We start from the raw sequence: 20726 nt of genomic DNA, 5'->3' as shown, positions 1-20726 counted from the left end.
TTTCTCTCTCTCTCTTTCTTCCTTTCCTTCTTTCTCTTTCTCTCTCTCTCTTTCTCTCTCTCTTTCTCTCTCTTTCTCTCTTCTTTTTCTCTTTCTTTTTCTCTCTTTCCTTCTTTCTCTCTTTCTCTCTCTATTTCTATCTCTTCCTCCCTCTCTTTCTCTCTCTTCCTCTCTCTTTCTCTTCTCTTTCTCTCTCTTCTCTCTATCTCTCCTTCCTCCCTCTCTTTCTCTCTTCCTCTCTCTCTTTCTCTCTCTCTCTTCTCTCTTCTCCTCTTCTCTTCTCTCTTTCGCTCTCTTTCTTTCTCTCTCTTTCTCTCTCTTTCTTCCTTTCTTCCTTTCCTTCTTTCTCTTTCTCTCTCTCTCTTTCTCTCTCTTTCTCTTTTTCTCTCTTTCTCTCTCTCTCTCTTTCTCTCTCTTTTTCTCTCTTTCTCTCTTTCTCTCTTTTTCTCTTTTTCTCTCTCTTTTTCTCTTTCTCTCTCTTCCTTTCCTTCTTTCTCTTTTTCTCTCTTTTTCTGTGTTTCGCTTTCTTCCTTTCCTTTCTCTCTTTCTCTCTCTCTCTTTCTCTCTCCTCGCTCTCTTTCTCTCTCTTTCTCTTTCTCTCTTTTTCTCTTTTCTCTCTCTTTTTCTCTCTTTTTCGCTCTCTCTTTCTTCCTTTCCTTCTTTCTCTTTCTCTCTCTTCCTATCCTTCTTTCTCTCTCATTCTTTCTTCTCTTTCTCTCTCTCTCTTTCTTTCTCTCTTTCTCTTTCTCTCTCTCTTTCTCTCTTTCTCTCTTTCTTTCTTTCTTTTTCTCTCTCTTTTTCTTTCCTTCTTTTTCTCTTTCTTCCTTTCCTTTCTCTCTTTCTCTCTCTCGCTCTCTCTTTTTCTCTCTTTCTCTTTCATTCTTTCTTTCTTTCTTTTTCTCTTTCTCTCTCTTCCTTTCCTTCTTTCTCTTTTTCTCCCCTTTTTTTCTGTGTTTCTCTCTTTCTTTCTTAATAATCTTTGACAACTCCCTATGTTTCCGCAGGGTCTGGCGTATACATCACCCCGCGGACAGCTCATGAACTGCCACCTTTGCGCAGGCGTGAAACATAAGGTCCTATTAAGACGACTCCTCGCAACGTTTTTTGACCGGTAGGTTCTGCAAAATATCCAATGTAACCTCATAATTAGCTTCTTCCAGAAAAACAGCGCCAACCCTTCTCCTCAGGCTGTGTGCGGTATTGCAGCGCAACCTTATTTATTTGTATAGAGCTGTGCTGCAATACCACTCACAACCTGTAGTCAGAGGTGGCGCTGTTTTTGGAAGAAATCAGCCATGTTTTCTACAATTTCTTACAAATCATTTCTATTTTATTTTTTTTACTCTCTGGAAACCATCAACTAGATGCTTTAGCAAATCTCAGATGCTTCGTGCCTTGATTGGGCTGTAAGCCAGATTGATCCCCATGTGAATTAGATGGTCATGTCTTTCTATGTTAATGAGACTATCAGATGTTTGAAGACCTTCTTGTTGATGGTTTCCTCCTGGTCAATAATAAAGGATACTGCCTGTCCTCCGTCACGGTTTTGTGACTTCTTGTTATCTGTCCATTTCAGGAACACCTTGGGCAAATAGCTGCGGGACTGGAATCCGCTCCTCGACCAGCGACCCGAGCAGAAAACCCCTGGACAGCAGGGTTCTGAATGCTGTTAAGTGTAAGAACCGTTATGTTACGTTGTGTGTGTATAGCGGTAAGAACGTGAACCACATGACACAAATTTCTAAAACTTCATTAATTCTTATTTATTTTTTGTTATTGTAAAAGATGATGGCAGTAGGTTAAGACTGTGTTTACCTTGTGGGAGAAATTGACCGGTCTCTCCTGTTATCACTTATAAAGACAGGACTAGTTTCATAAAGTGGGGAAAAGACCAAAAATCCAGGAAATGGTCAAAATACTGTCAATGATGACAACGGCAGGAGATGTGTGAGTTGACTTTGTCAGTGGCAGTGACCTAATGTTACCTAGTATTGAGAGAACCACAGATTTCATTAGTTCCCATCACTTTTTTTTAAAATGACAATTAAAACGGATGGCAGCGGATTGAGTATGTCTTATCTTGTCTGAGAAAGTGACCTGTAGTAATCACTAGAGTATCAGGTCACTTTCTTTCTCAAGTAAAACATACTCTTAATCCGCTGCCATCAATTTAATCATAATCATATAAAAATAAGCGATGGGAACTAATGACATTTTAATTGGTCGCCATTAAATATAGTAATCACTAGAGTATCAGGTCACTTTCTCCCAGCAGATAAAACATACTCTTAATCTGCTGCCATCATCCTAATCATAATTAAAATGTCATTAGTTTCCATCACTTTTTTTAAAATGACAATGAAGAAGGATGGCAGCAGATTATGTCTTATTTTGTGGAAGAAAGTGAACTGTAGTAATCACTAGAGTATCAAGTCACTTTCTTTCTCAAATAAAACATACTCTTAATTTGCTGCCGTCATTCTAATCATTATCATTTAAAAAAAAAAAGTGCGATGGTCCCTAATAACATTTTAATTGGTCAGCCATTAAATATAGTAATCACTAGAGTATCAAGTCACTTTCTTTCACAAAGAAAACATACTCTTAATATACTGCCATCATTCTAATCAGTATCATTTATAAAGGAAAAAAAAGAGCGATGGGAAGTAGACATTTTTAATTGGTCGCCATTAAATATAGTAATCGCTAGAGTATCAGGTCACTTCCTCTCACCAGATAAAACATACTCTTAATCTACTGTCATTATTCTAATCATATTTAAAATGTTATTAGTTTCCATCACTTTTTTTAAAATGACAATGAAAAAGGGTGGCAGCGGATTGAGTATATCAATTTTGTGGGAGAAAAGTGATCAGTAGTAATCACTAGAGTATCAGGTCACTTTCTTTCACCCAGATAAAACATACTCTTAATCTGCTGTCATCATTCTAATTATTATCATTTTGAAAAAAAGTGATGGGAACTAATGACATTTTAATTGGTCGCCATTAAATATAGTAATCACTAGAATATTAGTCACTTACTTTCTCAAATAAAACATACTCTTAATCTGCTGCCATCATTCTAATCATAATTATAATGTCATTAGTTTCCATCACTTTTTTTTAAAATGACAATGAAAAAGGTTGGCAGCAGATTATGTCTTATCTTGTGGGAGAAAGTGACCTGAAGTAATCACTAGAGTATCAGGTCTCTTTCTTTCTCAAATAAAACATAGTCTTAATCTGCTGCCATCATTCTAAATCAGTATCATTTAAAAAAAGAAAAAAAAAAAGTGATGGGAACTAATTAAATGTTAATTGGTTGCCATTAAAAATCTGTATCATATAGTTCATTCCAACAATGCTAGATAATATTAGGTCTCTGCCCCTGACAAAGTCAACTCACACATCTCCTGCTTGTTGTCATCATTGTTGTAATCTGACCATTTACTGGATTTATGGGCTTCCCCACTTTGTAAAACTAGTCCTGGCTTTGCTAATAATCACTGGAATGACAGGTCACTTTCTCCCACAAGATAAACACCTTCTTAACCTGCTGCCATACTTCTTGCCAATTTATTAAAAAAAAAACAAAACAGGAACTAATGAAATTTTAATAATCTGCTATTACAAATCTTTCACATTGTCGTTCATTAATTCAACTCTAGATAACATTCAGTCACTGCCACTGACAAAGCAAACTCACACATCTCCTGCTGCTATGTGAACATTTACTAGATTTTCTGTTTTTCTCTCTGCTAGCAAGAACAGGGCTATATTTTATTAAGTGGACAAAGATGAAAAATCCAGTAAATGATCAAATTACAACAATGATGACAACAGCAGGAGATGTGTAAGCTGACTTTGTCAGCAATCAGTGACCTAATGTTATTAAGCATTGATAGAATGAGTCATAAGACAACCTTTTTTTTTTTTAATGGCGGCCAATTAAGATTTCATTAGTTCTCATCATTCATGTTTTAACTATTGTGAAGGATGATGGCAGCAGGTTAAGAGTGTGTTTACCTTGTGGCAGAAAGGTGACCTGTCTCTCCTGATATTACTAAGACAAGACTAGTTTCATGCAGTGGGGATGAAAAAGCACGAAATCCAGCAAATCGTCGTCACTTACAAGCAATAATGACAGCAGCAGATGTGAGAGTTGAATTTGGCAGCGTCAGTGACCTGAATAATTGCCACAATTAATTTAGAAGAAATAACTAAATCAATATTTAACATTGCTCATATCAGATACACATAAAAGGGAGGAGCGGCATGGAGGACCCCGTCAGCTTTAAAGGGGCGGTTAGCCTGTTTTGTACCTACGCTTGTAGGTGTTTGTTTTTTGCTTAGTCACTAAAGATTAGTAGTTTTATGCCCGGGAGTCCCCATCCGACCTCATGAAAGTCTATAAAAGTCGCACACGGGTAGTTTATTGCTGCAGGTGAAAGGTGGACATGATAACACTGATTACACTACTGTACTTGTGTATAATATCCCATCGCCCGGAGCACTGGGTGCATAGTTTGTACTGGTGGGGAGGGGGTGATGGAAGGTGGGGAGGGGGTGATGGAAGGTGGGGAGGGGGTGATGGAAGGTGGGGAGGGGGTGATGGAAGGTGGGGAGGGGGTGATGGAAGGTGGGGAGGGGGTGGTGTGTGACCGGTGAGGTGGGGAGGGGGTGGTGTGTGACCGGTGAGGTGGGGAGGGGGTGGTGTGTGACCGGTGAGGTGGGGAGGGGGTGGTGTCACCGGTGAGGTGGGGAGGGGGAGGTGTGTGACCGGTGAGGTGGGGAGGGGGTGGTGTGTGACCGGTGAGGTGGGGAGGGGGTGGTGTGACTGGAGGTTGGGGAAAGGGGTGGTGTGACTGGTGAGGTGACATGGGGAGGGGGTGGTGTGACTGGTGAGGTGACGTGGGGAGGGGGTGGTGTGACTGGTAAGGTGGGGGAGGGGGTGGTGTGACTGGTGAGGTGACATGGGGAGGGGGTCGTGTAACTGGGTGGTGTGACTGGTGAGGTGGGGAGGGGGTGGTGTGACTGGTGAGGTGGGGAAGGGGGTGGTGTGACTGGTGAGGTGGGGAAGGGGGTTGTGTGACTGGGAAGGGGTTGTGTGACTGGTGAGGTGACATGGGGAGGGGGTCGTGTAACTGGGTGGTGTGACTGGTGAGGTGGGGAGGGGGTGGTGTGACTGGTGAGGTGGGGAAGGGGGTGGTGTGACTGGTGAGGTGGGGAAGGGGGTGGTGTGACTGGTGAAGTGACATGGGGAGGGGGTCGTGTAACTGGGTGGTGTGACTGGTGAGGTGGGGAGTGGGTGGGTGGTGACTGGTGAGGCAGAAAAGGGGGTATATATTGTACATATTTGGTGGTGCGGCAATACAGAACAGTGCCAGTGCGAAACTTAAAAAAAATGCCCCCAGATAAAGCAAAATGGTGAAACCAAAAACTGAAAGGAGCTCCCACCCTTGGACCACTCCGCCCCTGCTTTGCTCCATAAATAAGATGTCTTGTCTTTCTTTCTTCCACTTTGTGCCCATTTGTAACACCGAGTTTTCATTTTCTTGTATCGTTTCTCCAGTATATTGTCAAAATTTTGCACCAAACTTTAAGGAGAGCGAGATGAATGTCATAGCCGCAGATATGTGCACCAACGCCCGCAGAGTGCGCAAGCGTTGGCTCCCCAAAATCAAATCCATGTTGCCAGAGGGCGTGGAAATGTATCGCTCCGTCATGGGCGCCACCGCCACCGGGGTCCCGCTAGAGCCCGATTTCCAGCCGAGTCCGGCGCAGGCGTTTGAGCAACGGATCTACGCGGAGCGGAGAAGCGATTCTGGCACCATAGTCTCTTTGAGAACTAACACCGCAAACATTGACCTCACCAACAACTCCAACCCTCCGTTCGAGCCCACCCAGGAGGCCGAGGGGGTGACCGGCTCCGTCATCCAGGAGGTAGGTGGTACCGATCCGTTGGCACCGGATAACCAGAGCACACCTCCGCCACCGTTCGAACAAACCACCGGCTCGACTAGCAGGCCAGAAACCCCGGTGAGAAGACAAGACGCCGCCTACAGTGGGACTTTATAAGAAAAGGAAGACGAGATGGCGGCCGAGCGTAAAGGGATGTGTAATATTAGCACTGCTTGCATGAAATACTAATACGAAACAAATGTGATCAGCCACTTACCCTCAGAACTGCTACTTTTTGCCTGACTAAAATGTGATTTTTATTCTGCTTGTATTAAAAAAAAAACAACAAAAAAACAAAAACTACAAAAAAAAAAAATGAAGAAAAAAAAAAAAATAATAATCGCATTCGATATACTGTAAATTTAGGGGGTCAGACGAGGCCTCCTGAGATAAGACGACGAAAACGGGCTCCTTTTTAAGAAAAAAAAATAACCGAACTTACTCTAATGAATGCATCCATTAGTTTTTTCTCTTCCAACCAGGTTGAACGATTTATCATTCAAAAGCACGTAAAAAAAAACAAAAAACTAATATAAAAAAGTATATATATAATCAGCGCCATTTATCTGTTCACGGGTAAAAACAGATGTCATCGTCGTCACTTACATCAGTCATTCATGGTGGAGGACCTAATGGGGATCGGAGTTTAGGTGCCAGAACGCGGCAGTTTTGTACTACGGAGATTATTGGGTTTTTCTCATTCTTTTCTTTATTTTTTTCTGTTGCGTTACTACTAATGTAACTGTGTATTGGATGATGGCAGCGGGTGAAGAGTGTGTTTACCTTGTGGGAGACAGTGACCAGGCTTTTCCCATATTTACTAGTGAGAACAGGACTAAGTCTCATGAAGTCGGGCAAAGACGGAATAGCAAGGAAATGCTCGGATTATGGCAACAGCAGGAAATGTGTGAACTGACTTTGTGGGTGGCAGTGACCGGCCATTCCCTTGATTGACTCTGGGAACAGGGCTTAATGAGACAGGACTCATTTCTTAAAGTGGAGGAAGAAATCATATCTAGTAAATGGACATATGGTCAAGAGGACAACAGCAGATGATGTGTGAACTGTCTTTGTCGGCAGCAGTGACCTGTAATTTTCGTGATTGATTGTGAGAACAGGGCTAGTTTCTGGGGGGGAAGATAGAATATCTAGTAAATGGAAATATGGTAAGTGGGACAACAGCAGAAGATGTTTGAGCTGACTTTGTGGGCAGCAGTGACCGGCCATTTATTCCCTTGACTAACTGAGACAGGACTAGTTTCTTGAAGTTGAGGAAGATCAAATATCTAGTAAATGGACATATGGTCAAGAGGACAACAGTAGATGATGTGTGAACTGACTTTGTCGGCAGCAGTGACCTGTAATTCTCGTGATTGATTGTGGGGACAGAGCTAGTTTCTTTAAAGTGGGGGATGAAAGAGACAGCACTAGATTCTTAAAGTGGGGGGAAGATAGAATATCTAGTAAATAGAAATATGGTAAATAGGACAACAGCAGAAGATGTTTGAGCTGACTTTGTGGGCAGCAGTGACCTGTCATTCCCTTGACTAAATGAGACAAGACTAGTTTCTTAAAGTTGAGGAGGAAAGAATATCTTGTAAATGGATATCTGATAAAGCAGACAACAGCAGAAGATGTTTGAGTTGACTTTGTGAGCAGCAGTGACCAGTCATTCCCATGATTGGATTGTGAACACGGGGCTAAATGAGTCAGGAAAAGTGGGGGAAGATCCCATTTACTAGATATTCTATGGCAGAGACGACAACATCAGGAGATGTATGAGCTGACTTTGTTGGCAGCAGTGACCTGTCATTCCCATAATTGACTATGAGGACAGTGCTAGGGTTATAAAGCAATAGAATGTATAGTGAATTGACTGAAAGTATGGGCCAAAAGACAACAGCAGGAGATGTATGAGCTGACTTTGTGGGCAGCAGTGACCTGTTATTTCCAGCATTGATTGTGAAGAGAGGACTCAATGTGACCGGAATAGTTTTATAAAGGGGGGGATAGGATGTACAGTAAATGGATATATTACGTGAGAGAGGACAACAGTAGGACATGTGAGCTGACTTTGTGGGCAGCAGTGACCTGTCATTCCATGATGGTTTGGGAAGATACGGCTAAATGGACTGGACTAGGGATATAAAGCAGGAAGAGATAGAATAACTGTAACGTGGAAATATTCTGGGAAAGAGGGCAACAGCAGGGGACGTGTGAGCTGACTTTGTTGCCGGCAGTGACCTGGCATTCCCATGATTGATTGTGAGGTCAGGGTTGGGATATAAGGCCGGAAGAAATGGAATCTTTCATTCTGTGAATTGATGAGTGACAGGAGGAGATGAGTGAACTGCTTTTGTACAAGAGAGTGACCTAACTAGGAACAGAGCAGCATGTGACAAGGATGTTACAGTATCAGGAAGGGATTGATATCAAAGGGTAGAAGCCATAGAATATTCCAAAATTGGAATTTGGGAATAGTTTCTAAAAATAAAAAATAGTGATACCTAACGCACCTCTGTATTATAATTAATAAAGGTCATACGTGTAACTTTTTCTACAAAAATATGCACTTTTAATAGATCAGCGGGCCGTGTTCACATCCCAGTGTTTGCATTTCTGCATTTTAGGTAGGTAGACAGACCAATAACATGGCTGAGCTTCATAGGGTGCCACCCAACTTTGGCCACCCACGTCATCCTAGTAACCATAGACATACGACATACTGGGTCTGACCTAAGCCATACTGGGCTAGGCCTCAAGAAGGTAGGCCACAATCTGGATTTGTGATTTTTGTGAATGTTGTTTGGAAATTATATGAAAATTTGACATTGGTTTTTATACAGATTCAAAATATCTCTAAGATGGTCTCTGGAATAGAGGAAGGCCATAAAAAGTAGCTTTTATAGACCATTTATCATTTGTCAAATGCTCCTATGAAGATAGAGAAAGTGTCCTTCAAAGATGTTGGGTATTGACTGATTTTTCGAAATGGAACCTGACGTTTTGACCGTCATTGAAAGAGCTAGACTCAAAAAGGTTTTTGTCTTGGTTGGATGAACTACACGCTATGTGAAATTTGGTCTTGGTTTTCTTGGTGTTCCATTACTTCATCTGAGTCTTGGACGTGAGATGTAGAACAGGTTTCGGTCGTGAGACCTGGCCTCGGTCGTGAGACCAGGCCTCGGTCGTGAGACCAGGCCTCGGTCGTGAGGCCAGGCCTCGGTCTTGAGACCAGGCCTCGGTCTTGAGACCAGGCCTCTGTCTTGAGACCAGGCCTCGGTCTTGAGACCAGGCCTCTGTCTTGAGACCAGGCCTCTGTCTTGAGACCAGGCCTCGGTCTTGAGACCAGGCCTCGGTCTTGAGACCAGAACTCGGTCGTGAGACCAGGCCTCGGTCGTGAGACCAGGCCTCGGTCTTGAGACCAGGCCTCGGTCTTGAGACCAGGCCTCGGTCGTGAGACCAGGCCTCGGTCGTGAGACCAGGCCTCGGTCGTGAGACCTGGCCTCGGTCGTGAGACCTGGCCTCGGTCGTGAGACCTGGCCTCGGTCGTGAGACCTGGCCTCGGTCGTGAGACCAGGCCTCGGTCGTGAGACCCAGTCCATTGTACAGTGCTTTCTTTTCTCGATAAGATTACAAATATTTATAACCAGGCACAATCAAAAATGACATGCCTTTAGAAGAAGAAAAGAGAAGACCCCTTTGTCTGACCTTGCCATAGACTTTAAATTATACTACTGGCCCCACCAAAAATGGGAAATTTGATACCAAAACACAACAGTAAAGAGTCATCAATTTTGGCCACCACTTGGCTCATACTTGTGAGCAGCTAAAGAGAAAAGATTTGAGATGTTGGCCTTGGGTTTTCAGTTTTCTATTCCTGACTCTTGGTTTGTAGGCCTTGGTTTGGGGGATCTTCTCGTTTACAGAAACTTTGTTCCATGTCTTGACCTGAAGGTTTTAGAATAAAGGTTTTAGACCCAAAGCCATGGACGTTTAGCTGAGAGTCTTGGCTGTTGTGGAGCCTCAACTTGTTGGTTGACTACTTTAGAAGGTAGGTTGGACTTGCCAATTTGGGTTCGTCAATTATAACCTCAACCTACTGAGTCGAAGAGTTGGCTTGAAGTTGTCACCAAGTAAGGTGGCCTTTGAGGGCTTCAAGCTTAATGATTTGCTTAATTTATGTCTGTTATTACTTGTTCTTGGTTAATATGTCTCACATATAACGTAATCTTCCAAAATTAGATGTTTATCTCTACGGTAAGGGTAAAATGTGATGTGCAGAACCTCTCGAAGGATAACATTTGAGGCTTGCTAACACAGCACCAGGCTATCCTCAAAATGGATTAAGAGTACGTTAATTTGTCATGCAAGAGCAGTTTATTGATTTGATATCAGTCTTAATGTATATTTTAGAAACCACCCCACCCCCTTTTCTGCATTTGGATACCTCCCAAGTCTTGACAAATTAATGGAGCCTGCCTGCATTTCCCAGAATCCAATGGGGGCCCTTCAGATAAGGTAATATCAGGTCACACCATCAGGATCTTCTCTAAGCACCATGTGTTCAGTCTAATTTAATAATGTAAAAGCACTTTATTGAGGGGAATAGAAATGTTTATAGGCTGCGGGGGCTTCTTGCCCGTAAAGCCCAATAATTGATTAATGGTGAGGTTTAAGGGTGTGTTGCTTGAGTGAATTAAGGTTTTTTTCAAAGATTGTGTAGATGACGAGCCAAAAGTAGCTAATTTTGGGGAAAATTTTGTAAATATCTGATTCAATTTTCTTAGTCACAAAGCTAGGACAAGCACCTTCTTTAGGGACCATAATACAAAAATTAATCAGTCATTCATTGGAAATGAGGGGATTTAGGACTTTTTGGCTTGGGTTCGGGCCATAGTCAACCATCTCATTTATGAGATAGGACTTTGACATAATTTTTGAAACAAGACCGATTTGTTTGTCTAAATAGAAAAAATGTTAAGCTCAATAGGTCTTACTGACATCATTTATGATACAAGACTGGTTTGGTGGGTTCTTTGGGTCGTAAGGACATCATTTCTGATACAAGATTGGTTTGTTGGTTCATCTAAGAAAACATTGTTGGGCTTTTTGGATCCTGCGGACATCATTTATGATACAAGATTGGTTTGTTGGGATCTTTGGGTCTTACGGGCATCATTTATGATTGAAGACTGGTTTGTTGGGCTGTTTGGGTCCTACTGACATAATTTATGATACCAGATTGGTTTGTTAGCTCATCTAAGAAAACTTTGTTGGGCTCTTTGGATCCTAAGGACATCATTTGATACAAGACTAGTTTGTTGCGTTCTTTGGGTCCTACTGACACCATGCATGATACAAGATTGGTTTGTTGGCTCATCTAACAAAACTTTGTTGGGCATTTTGGATCTTAAGGACATCATTTATGATATTAGACTGGTTTGTTAGGTTCTGTGGGTCCTACTGACATCATTTATGATTGAAGACTGGTTTGTTTGGCTCTTTGGGCCCTACTAACATAATTCATGATGCAAGATTGGTTTGTTGTCTCATCTAAGAAAACTTTGTTGGGCTCTTTAGACCATAAGGACATCAGTTATGATACAAGAGGGGTTTGTTGGCTCATCTAAAACTTTGTTGGGCTCTTTGCATCCTAAGGATATCATTTATGAAACTAGACTGGTTTGTTTGTTTTTTGGGGTCCTACTGACATCATTTATGATGCAAGATTGGTTTGTTGGCTCATCTAAGAAAATTTTGGGTTCTTTTGTATCATAAATGATGTGCTTGGGATCCAAAAAGCCCAAGAAAGTTTTCTTATATGAGGCAACAAACCAATCTTGTGTCATAAATGATGTCAGTAGGACCTAAAGAGCCCAACAAACCAATCTGGTGTTATAAATAATGTCGTTAGGATCCAAAGAGCCCAAGAAAGTTTTCTTAGATGAGCCAACAAGCTAGTCTTTTATCATAAATTATGTCAGTAGGACCAAAAGAGTCTAACAAACCAGTCTTGTATCATAAATGATGTCCTCAGGATCTAGACTGGTTTCTTGGGTTCTTTGGGTCCTACTAACATAATTTCTGATACAACATTGTTTTTTTGACTCATCTAAGAAAACTTTGTTGGGCTCTTTGGATCTTGAAGTCATAATTTATGATACAAGACCGGTTGGTCGGGTTCTTTGGTTCCTACTGACATCATCTATGATACAAGATTGGTTCTTTGGGTCCTACTGAAATCATTTATGATACAAGATTGGTTTGTTGGCTCATCTAAGAAAACTTAGGACTCCTTTGTATCATAAATGATGTCCTAAGTATCCAAAGAGCCCAAGAAAGTTTTCTTAGATGAGCCAACAAACCAGTCTTGTATCATAAATGATGTCCTTAGGCTCCAGACTGGTTTGTTGGGTTCTTTGGGTCCTACTAACATAATTTATGATACATTGGTTTGTTGGCTCATCTAAGAAGTCTTTGTTGGGGTCTTTGGATCTTGAAGACATCATTTATGATACAACACTGGTTTGTTGGGTTCTTTTGACCCTACTGGTTATTGTGTAATGATGAGGACCATATACGACTGCATCTTGATATGTTTTTGCATCATTATAGTCTTGTCCCAGTCCATATTCGTCATTGTTTTTGTTAACGTAGACTGTTTAAAATGGTTTTCCTTAAGTTTGTTGGACCCATCAGCCTACATGGTATAAGACAGCCTTGGGCCTTAATAATATGGAAGGATTATGACACCTTGTACAAAAATGGGATTGACCACATCATGGTGCCTTGTCCCATTTCTTTGTTTCTGTTTCTTGGCTAATCCCTCTTTTACATTTCCCTTTTTAAAGATCTACCCAACCCTGTTACAAAATGTGCACAAATTTAGAAAGGACCAAAATATGTTGTGTATCCAAGCCCTAGACAAATCTCTTGGGAAAGGGGAAAAAGAGACTTCCGAAAGTCTTGGGAGGTGAAAAGCGTTGATACCAATAAATGTATCTCTCTCTGGCTTTACTGATTACAGGTACTTTTAGCAGCATAGGCACAAATTATCAGATCTTAATATACGTGTATGGGGCAAATGGAAAAAAAAATAAAAAAAAAAATACAAGGTACCTCCTTGCACAGTGTATCTTGACAGTGGTATCTGCAGTGCAGGTATTAGTATAGCGGAAGATCAATAAGGTTAAACCAAAGCGGTATTAATCTGTAGTATCTAAAGAATAAAAAAGCACTTATTATATTGGGAGTGAAACGCGTGAGTGTGTGGTTTAAATGATCATGATCTGTGAATTAATGGGAATTCTACGGAATGGCCTTGAATGTATAATACATGAGTTTTTTTTTTGTACGTCCTTTCCACCCCCAATTTCATTAGTACAATAAGGAAAATGTTTGTGCCCCCCTAAAGTTGACTTCTTGCACAGACACAATAAAAAAGGGGAGGGGTATTGACAGGCACCTTGCACAATGAGAGAGAAGAAGAGTATATATATATTTTTATTTAGCTCATTTCTTCCTGTATATATTTTTTTGATTTTAGGAAAGCAGAATATGTAGGATTAAAACAAAGTGTTTAAAAAAAATAAATTAAATGTGAATGGTTTAGGACTCGCGGACGTTTCGCGAGAAATTTGCACTAACGTTTTCTGTGTGTCGAGAGTTTAATGATGTTCGGCAAAGAGCGGAGTGGATGAAATTTCACAAAGTTTTGGTATCGAATGTACAAAGAATCGTGATTGTACAGGCTTTCCTGAGTGCCTTAGAGGATTCGGTTTTTTTTTGGTAAAAATATGTGAAAAATTTAAAAAAAAAATGGAGTTCCTCTATGTCTGTGGGTGGAAGGTCAAAATTAATTCTTCCGAACGGGATTGAATAAACTTGTATTAAATCCCTCCTGTTTACAACCGTTTGTTCGAATGGCCGGAAAGCGGGCTGTCTAGTAGTCAAAAGAAAGGTCTGCCTAATATGACGTTTATCATTGCAATGCATGTTTTTTACTTTTTTGGGTTTATTTGTTTAGCAATATTTAAGGTATTTGCATGATATAAAGCACCTTTTGCTCCTAGGTCTTATAAAGATTTAGGATCTTTAAAAAAAAAGGGGGTTGTTTGCCTTCAGATATCTTTAACTTGTACATGACGGCCCTCATGTCACATATAAAATGTGTTATTTATTGGCAATATCCATAAAAAAAAAACATAATTCACTTAAAGGGAGTGGTCATTAACCACACCCCTTTAAGGAGCACCTATGAGTTATGGGTAAAACCTAAAAAATGACAGTAGATGATGTTATAAGACTTTTCTCAAATATATGTCATTCGCAAATGATAAGATTTATCTCAGTATTACAGGGAGAAAGATTTTACTTTCCCTTTAACAGAGTGAGCACAAAATTCTCTTTCCCCGGGAGATACCATTTGAGGTGGTGAGGGGTGGGGGGGAGAGTTGATTCTATACAGCATCTGAGTGGTAAAGTGGAGCCTTGTGCTTAGCTCAGGCAAGATTTCTTTGCTATATAGAATACTTATTTAGTTTTCTCATAAATAAACCCACAAACCATGTTAATTTATCAGCAAAATGCAACTTTATGCAAAAATGTCTCCCCCCCACCTGCCTTCCAAGTGCCAAAATTATATAAGGAAGCTACAACATAGCTTAAAGGACCAGGACATGGCTGCTTCTAAAGGGTTACTCTTCAAGAGGAGGACATAGCTGCTTGTAAAGGGTTAATGTAAAAAGGAGTTGTCTGCCTGTAGAGGGTTAATCTGAGTCTCCTACTAGTGCCAGAATTGATTTTCATACGTGGTTTAATTATCAGCCATATTATATGCTCCTGGGTATTTTATTATACAACATACAGGACATGGCTGCTTCTAAAGGGTTAATTTGCAAAAGTGGTTGCCTGCCTGTAGAGCGTTAATCTGGCACTACAAGTGCCAGAATTATTCTTCATCCATGGTATCATCAGCCATATAATATGCTCCTGTATATTTATTATACAACATAGCTTAAAGGACCAGGACACAGCTGCTTCTAAAGGGTTAAGCTTCAGAAAGAGGACATAGCTGCTTGTAAAGGGTTAATGTAAAAAGGAGTTGCCTGCCTGTAGAGGTTTAATCTGCGTCTCACTATAAGTGCCAGAATTAATCTTCACATATGGTATTATCAGCCATATAATATGCTCCTGGGTATTTTATTATACAACATACAGGACATGGCTGCTTCTAAAGGGTTAATCGTCAGGAAGAGGACATAGCTGCTTGTAAAGGGGGTTAATCTGAGTCTCGCTGCAAGTGCCAGAATTAATCTTCACAAATGATATTCTCAGCCATATAATATTCTCCTGTATATTTATTATGCAACATAGCTTAAAGGACCAGGACATGGCTGCTTCTAAAGGGTTACTTTTTAGGAAGAGGACATAAAGGGTTGATCTAAAAAAAATAGTTGCCTGCCTGTAGAGGGTTAATCTGAGTCTTGCTACAAGTGCCAGAATTAATCTTCATACATGGTATTAACTATCTATCATCCATAGAATATGCTCCTGTGTATTTATTATACAACATAGCTAAAGGAGGAGGACATGGCTGCTTCTAAAGGGTTCATCTTTAGGAAGCGGACATAGCTGCTTGTAAAGGGTTAATCTAAAAAGTAGTTGCTTGTCTTTAGAGGGTTATTCTGAGTCTCTCTATAGACTGTAAACAGGAGATTGTGATAGGATATACCTCAGTTGCTATTTCTAGCCTCCTCCTTCTCCTGCTGCTCCATAAAACACAGGGATCCATCTTTCATTAACTCTTTATAATAAAATTCAGCATGAAGAGACCGCAGTAAGCACACCTCTCACCTGTGTTTCCATGCTGCACACATTTTCTTCCCCCCCCCCCCACACAATGGGATCTTCCTGTTCAGAGAAGGAAGTCTCACACAACTGTCAAAATAGTGAGACAGCAGAGCGCTTTAACCTTACTTTTTTTTTAAAGGGCCAGATCAATTGCTAAATTAGTGATTAGTTTTCCTAATTATATATATTTGAGAAAAGTTTTATATTGTGGTCTCCTCTCTCATGAAATCATCCAGGAGGCGTCCGTTCCTCCTTAGGTAGCACAGCTCATTGCGAGGTCGTCTACCCCTCTGTAATCGCTCTCGCGCGTTTCCCCCTTTCAGGCTCAATAGAAACTTCTTGCATCTAATGAGTCAAAATGGTGCGAAAGTGCCTATATGGGGAATTTAGCTGATTGGTCAAGAGGGTTAAGCATGGGAGGGACTTCATTAGCATATTTGTCATAATTTAAAGGGGCCTGTCCGGCGATCAACTCCCTGTAAAAGGAGGGTCTGTACAAGCCAAAAATAATCTGAAGGTTGAAACCCCCTTTAAGGGGGGGACGCTATATAATAGGTCTGGTTCCCTATTAATGTCGAGCATTAAACAGAAGCTAAATCCTTGCTATGTCTTCTTCCTCTGAATTCCACACCCATGTAATGACACTGTACTTTATTTTTTTGTTTTATGGTTACACTGCATTATTAAAGGGCACAGTGACCTCCAGTCTCACTTCGCGTCTCATTGTCCTGCAGTTACTCTGTATCTGAAAAAAATTAACTTAATGCCATGAAATTGATATATCTTCTGCCCTGTGGATCAGGCAAAGAAATACGGTCCTTTTTTTTTTTTTTTTTTTTATTGCTTGCGCTCCAGAAAGAAACAAGGTCCTCATTGTTCTTTACAGAAGGCAAAGATTGAATGTGCCAAGACCGGGTATTGCCACTCCTCACTAGTCACATTGTATGCCTATGATATATGCCAACAATATGCCGTTCATATGTTCTTTTTTTTTTTCTGAGCGTAATTCTCCTTCTAACCTGTAGGGGCGCTCTCTATGCAGGATGTTAGCCTTTGACTAATAGACCATTCAATATTTTCTGTATTGTGGTTTACCAAGAAAAAAAAGACACTAAATAGTGTAAATATATCTGCTTTATTAAATTTTACATTATCTTAACAGTGAAGCTCATATATCGGGCTAAGATATTCATCAACACATCGTAAATTTTTATGTGGCTAATTTTTTTAAACCTGGTGTAAACGCCGCTGTTCTCCTGAATCCGGCGCTGTTTTTCTTTTGTTCCTGCGCCTCTCCGTTCCTGAGATATGGCCATTAGTTTCCTATATATAAATTTTGTCTTGTTAGCCAAGTGGGCAGGATCCTCATTTTCCTTGCCCCCTTGGCTAAGAGGAATAGATTTACATACCAGGGAAAAGGGGTTATATCTCCGGAACGGAGAGGCGCAGAAACAAAAGAAAAACTGCGTTGGATTCAGGAGAACAGCGGCATTTACACAAAGTAGAATATTTACATATTTATGGCAAGTGACAAGTCCCCTTTAAGTGACCATAGTGCTAAAAATGAGCATTTTTTAATTTTATTTCTAATTCTTTTGGCCACCCAACTGGACAAAGAAGTCCTTCTACCTCCTTTCTCTCTAACGGGGCTGTAGAGTAAGTGACCAACGAATATAGTAAAAGGGGTGCAGCATTAAGTCAACACTACAGCCCCGTTAATTCTTACAGGTATAATCATGAAGTGATAGCATACATTAGCGATCAATTTTTAATATGGCTTTCGAAGGGGTTTGTCTCATCAATTTATCAGCTTAGAACCACCGTCTCCTTTAGCCAGTCCAGGATTTTCAGTATAGCACCCACTATAGAGGCCATATAGTGTTACATGGCTGTCATTCAGTGTTCTGGTTCAAGGTGCACTTATAAGCCCATACGATGGGGATAACTTGCTGATCACTAGAGGTCCCATCACCCCCACAAGAAGCACTTATAAGCCCATACGATGGGGATAACTTGCTGATGACTAGAGGTCCCATTACCCCCACAAGAAGCACTTATAAGCCCATACGATGGGGATAACTTTCTGATCACTAGAGGTCCCATCACCCCCACAAGAAGCACTTATAAGCCCATACGATGGGGAAACCTTGCTGATCACTAGAGGTCCCATCACCCCCACAAGATGCACTTATAAGCCCATACGATGGGGATAACTTGCTGATCACTAGAGGTCTCATCACCCCCCAAGAAGCATTTATAAGCCCATACGATGGGGATAACTTGCTGATGACTAGAGGTCCCATCACCCCCCAAGAAGCACTTATAAGCCCATACGATGGGGATAACTTGCTGATCACTAGAGGTCTCATCGCCCCCCAAGAAGCATTTATAAGTCCATACGATGGGGATAACTTGCTGATGACTAGAGGTCCCATCACCCCCACAAGATGCACTTATAAGCCCATATAATGGGGAAAACTTGCTGATCACTAGGGGTCCCATCACAGGACCCGTCCTAGTGTTCAGGGCTGGGAGTTGATACAGGGAGAACCAAGGAGCCTTCAATCTATATTCTACAAGCTTTGTGTGGTTCCACAATAAAGATGGAGGAGCACCAGTAGAAGACCACTGCGTTCTACCAAGTAGGACGTACCGGCCATTGAGATCAATGCATTCTATGGGCTCAAAATAGGGAGGTGTCCTCTTTTCTTCAAGGAGGTTGTTTTATAATAACCTCTTTTTAAAACGTTTTTTTTCCCCCGAAAACTAAATACTAAATTCCAAGAACAAGAATCTCCAACCCTAAGAAATGGACTCCGGAGCCCCATGTTGCATTGAGTGGAGGTACACATTCATGGTCTACCAGACTGCCGGAAATAGCTAAGCACTCTGCTCGTTGGTTCCATAGACCCTGAATGGTTCAGATGTCAAGCTCCTTCACTACATTTAAGGTGGGGCATACAGAGTTCTCTACTTGGTCCCATAGACCATGAATTGTTCAAAGGTCAAGCTCCTTTGCTCCGTTCAAGATGGGGCTACAGAGTCCTCTACTTGTTGGTGCTATAGTCCTTGAATTTTTCAGGGGTCAAACTCCTTTGCTCCATTCAAGATGGGGCTACAGAGTTCTCTACTTGTTTGTCTCATAGACCATGAATGATTCAGATGTCAAGCTCCTTCACTCCATTCAAGATGGGGCTATAGAGTCCTCTACTCGGTCCTATAGACCATGAATGGTTCAGAGGTCAACCTCCTTCGCTCCATTCAAGATGGGTCTACAAAGTCCTCTACTCGTTGGTCTCGTGAACCATGATTGGTTCAGAGTTCAAGCTCCTTCACGCCATTCAAGATGGGGCTACAGAGTCCTCTACTCGTTGGTCTCGTGAACCATGATTGGTTCAGAGTTCAAGCTCCTTCGCTCCATACATGATGGGGCTATAGAGTCCTCTACTTGTTGGTCCTATAGACCATGAATGGTTCAGAGTTCAAGCTCCTTCACTCCATTCCAAGATGGGGCTACAGAGTCCCTTTTTTAGGATTCAAGAGCACTTGGAAGAGTGATACCTTGTTTTTTTATATACCCATGGGGTTCTTAATAAAAGACCCCCTTGAAATAGGAGGACACCTTGCTGTTTCGGGCTTCATTCGGACAAATCCTTAATCTCAACACCCGTTAGCCAAAAAGACAACCTACTTGGTCTTCATCCGGTAGTCCGCCAGCACATCGGGAGTTATATTTTCACGATGAAGCTTGAAGGCCTCTTGGTTCCCAGCGTCATCAATCTCTTCAGGGTTTTGCACACGACGGGCGATGAAACGTGACACATCTGATACTATTTTAAGCGAATAATGGCACAAAGTCGTCTAAATATTTTGACTTGAAGACTTGGATGGCATCGGATTCGAATACAACATTAATCCTGCGGACACGATGTTTAGGGAGGAAAGACGTTGTGGTTTTTTAGGGTTTGTTTAGGTCGAGCCAAGTACTGTATTTCATGACTGTTAGACGCGGATCCACCGCGAAGTTATCACCATCCGGTCTCCATTATTATTATTATCATTTTTTATGTTGTTTTTTTGTGTTCCATCCACTGGTACGTATGTGCTGTTACTTTGTATAGTTCCGACTGTTATTTTGTAACCATGGCTTTCTTAATATATCTAAATGATGGGAAAAAAAAAATATTCCAACATTTCCAAAAACTAAACATTAAAAAAAATTGGTCAGAACTGTTTTCATATCATGGACGAGAGATTTGAAATAAAAACAACGGCTTCATCAGACATGACCATTCATTGTAAGATGCTTTGTAAAATTCACATTTACAGAATAATAAAGTCGATTGAATTTAAATTTTGGGCTCGATCGTAGTGATTTCACCGAGTATACACCGTCTGAAGAAAAGGAAGGAGTCTATATGGACCTCATGGCTCCGTGCAGCCCACAGGGATGGGGTGTGCAGGGTTTACTCCAGAGCTGCACTCACTATTCTGCTGGTGCAGTCACTGTGTACATACATTACTGATCCTGAGTTACCTCCTGTATTATACTCCGGAGCTGCACTCACTATTCTGCTGACGCAGTCACTGTGTACATACATTACATTACTGATCCTGAGTTACCCCCTGTATTATACTCCAGAGCTGCACTCACTGTTCTGCTGGTGAAGTTACTGTGTACATATATTACTACTCCTGAGTTACATCCTGTATTATACTCCAGAGCTGCACTCACTATTTTATACATTTGACCCCCAAAAAAGTCAAAGCAAACAAGTGGAGAAGCAAACGTTCTCCAGGTGTCACACTACAGAAGTCCCTTATTAGTGCGGTCTTATAGATGTTCTTCTAAAGATGCCACAAGTATTAAGTGGGACTGATTGTGGATTTTGGCTTTGGACAGTATGG

General features: G+C 41.2%; 1 protein-coding gene across 1 annotated transcript in view; it reads left to right on the top strand.

The window, feature by feature from the left end:
* NACC2 (NACC family member 2) overlaps positions 1-20172 on the top strand; it is a 73032-nt gene extending 52860 nt beyond the window's left edge. The window contains 5 exon segments of the mRNA XM_075324731.1: positions 1005-1024; positions 1026-1111; positions 1577-1586; positions 1588-1675; positions 5575-20172. Coding sequence (XP_075180846.1) covers positions 1005-1024; positions 1026-1111; positions 1577-1586; positions 1588-1675; positions 5575-6080 — 710 coding nt within the window. The 3' untranslated portion in view covers positions 6081-20172.
* Positions 20173-20726: the final 554 nt, after the last annotated feature.

Source organism: Anomaloglossus baeobatrachus, chromosome 9 (assembly GCF_048569485.1).
Source record: "Anomaloglossus baeobatrachus isolate aAnoBae1 chromosome 9, aAnoBae1.hap1, whole genome shotgun sequence".
Classification (NCBI taxonomy): Eukaryota; Metazoa; Chordata; class Amphibia; order Anura; family Aromobatidae; genus Anomaloglossus; species Anomaloglossus baeobatrachus.
The sequence above is the reverse complement of the archived record's forward strand: the minus strand, read 5'-3'. Positions and strand labels throughout refer to the sequence as shown.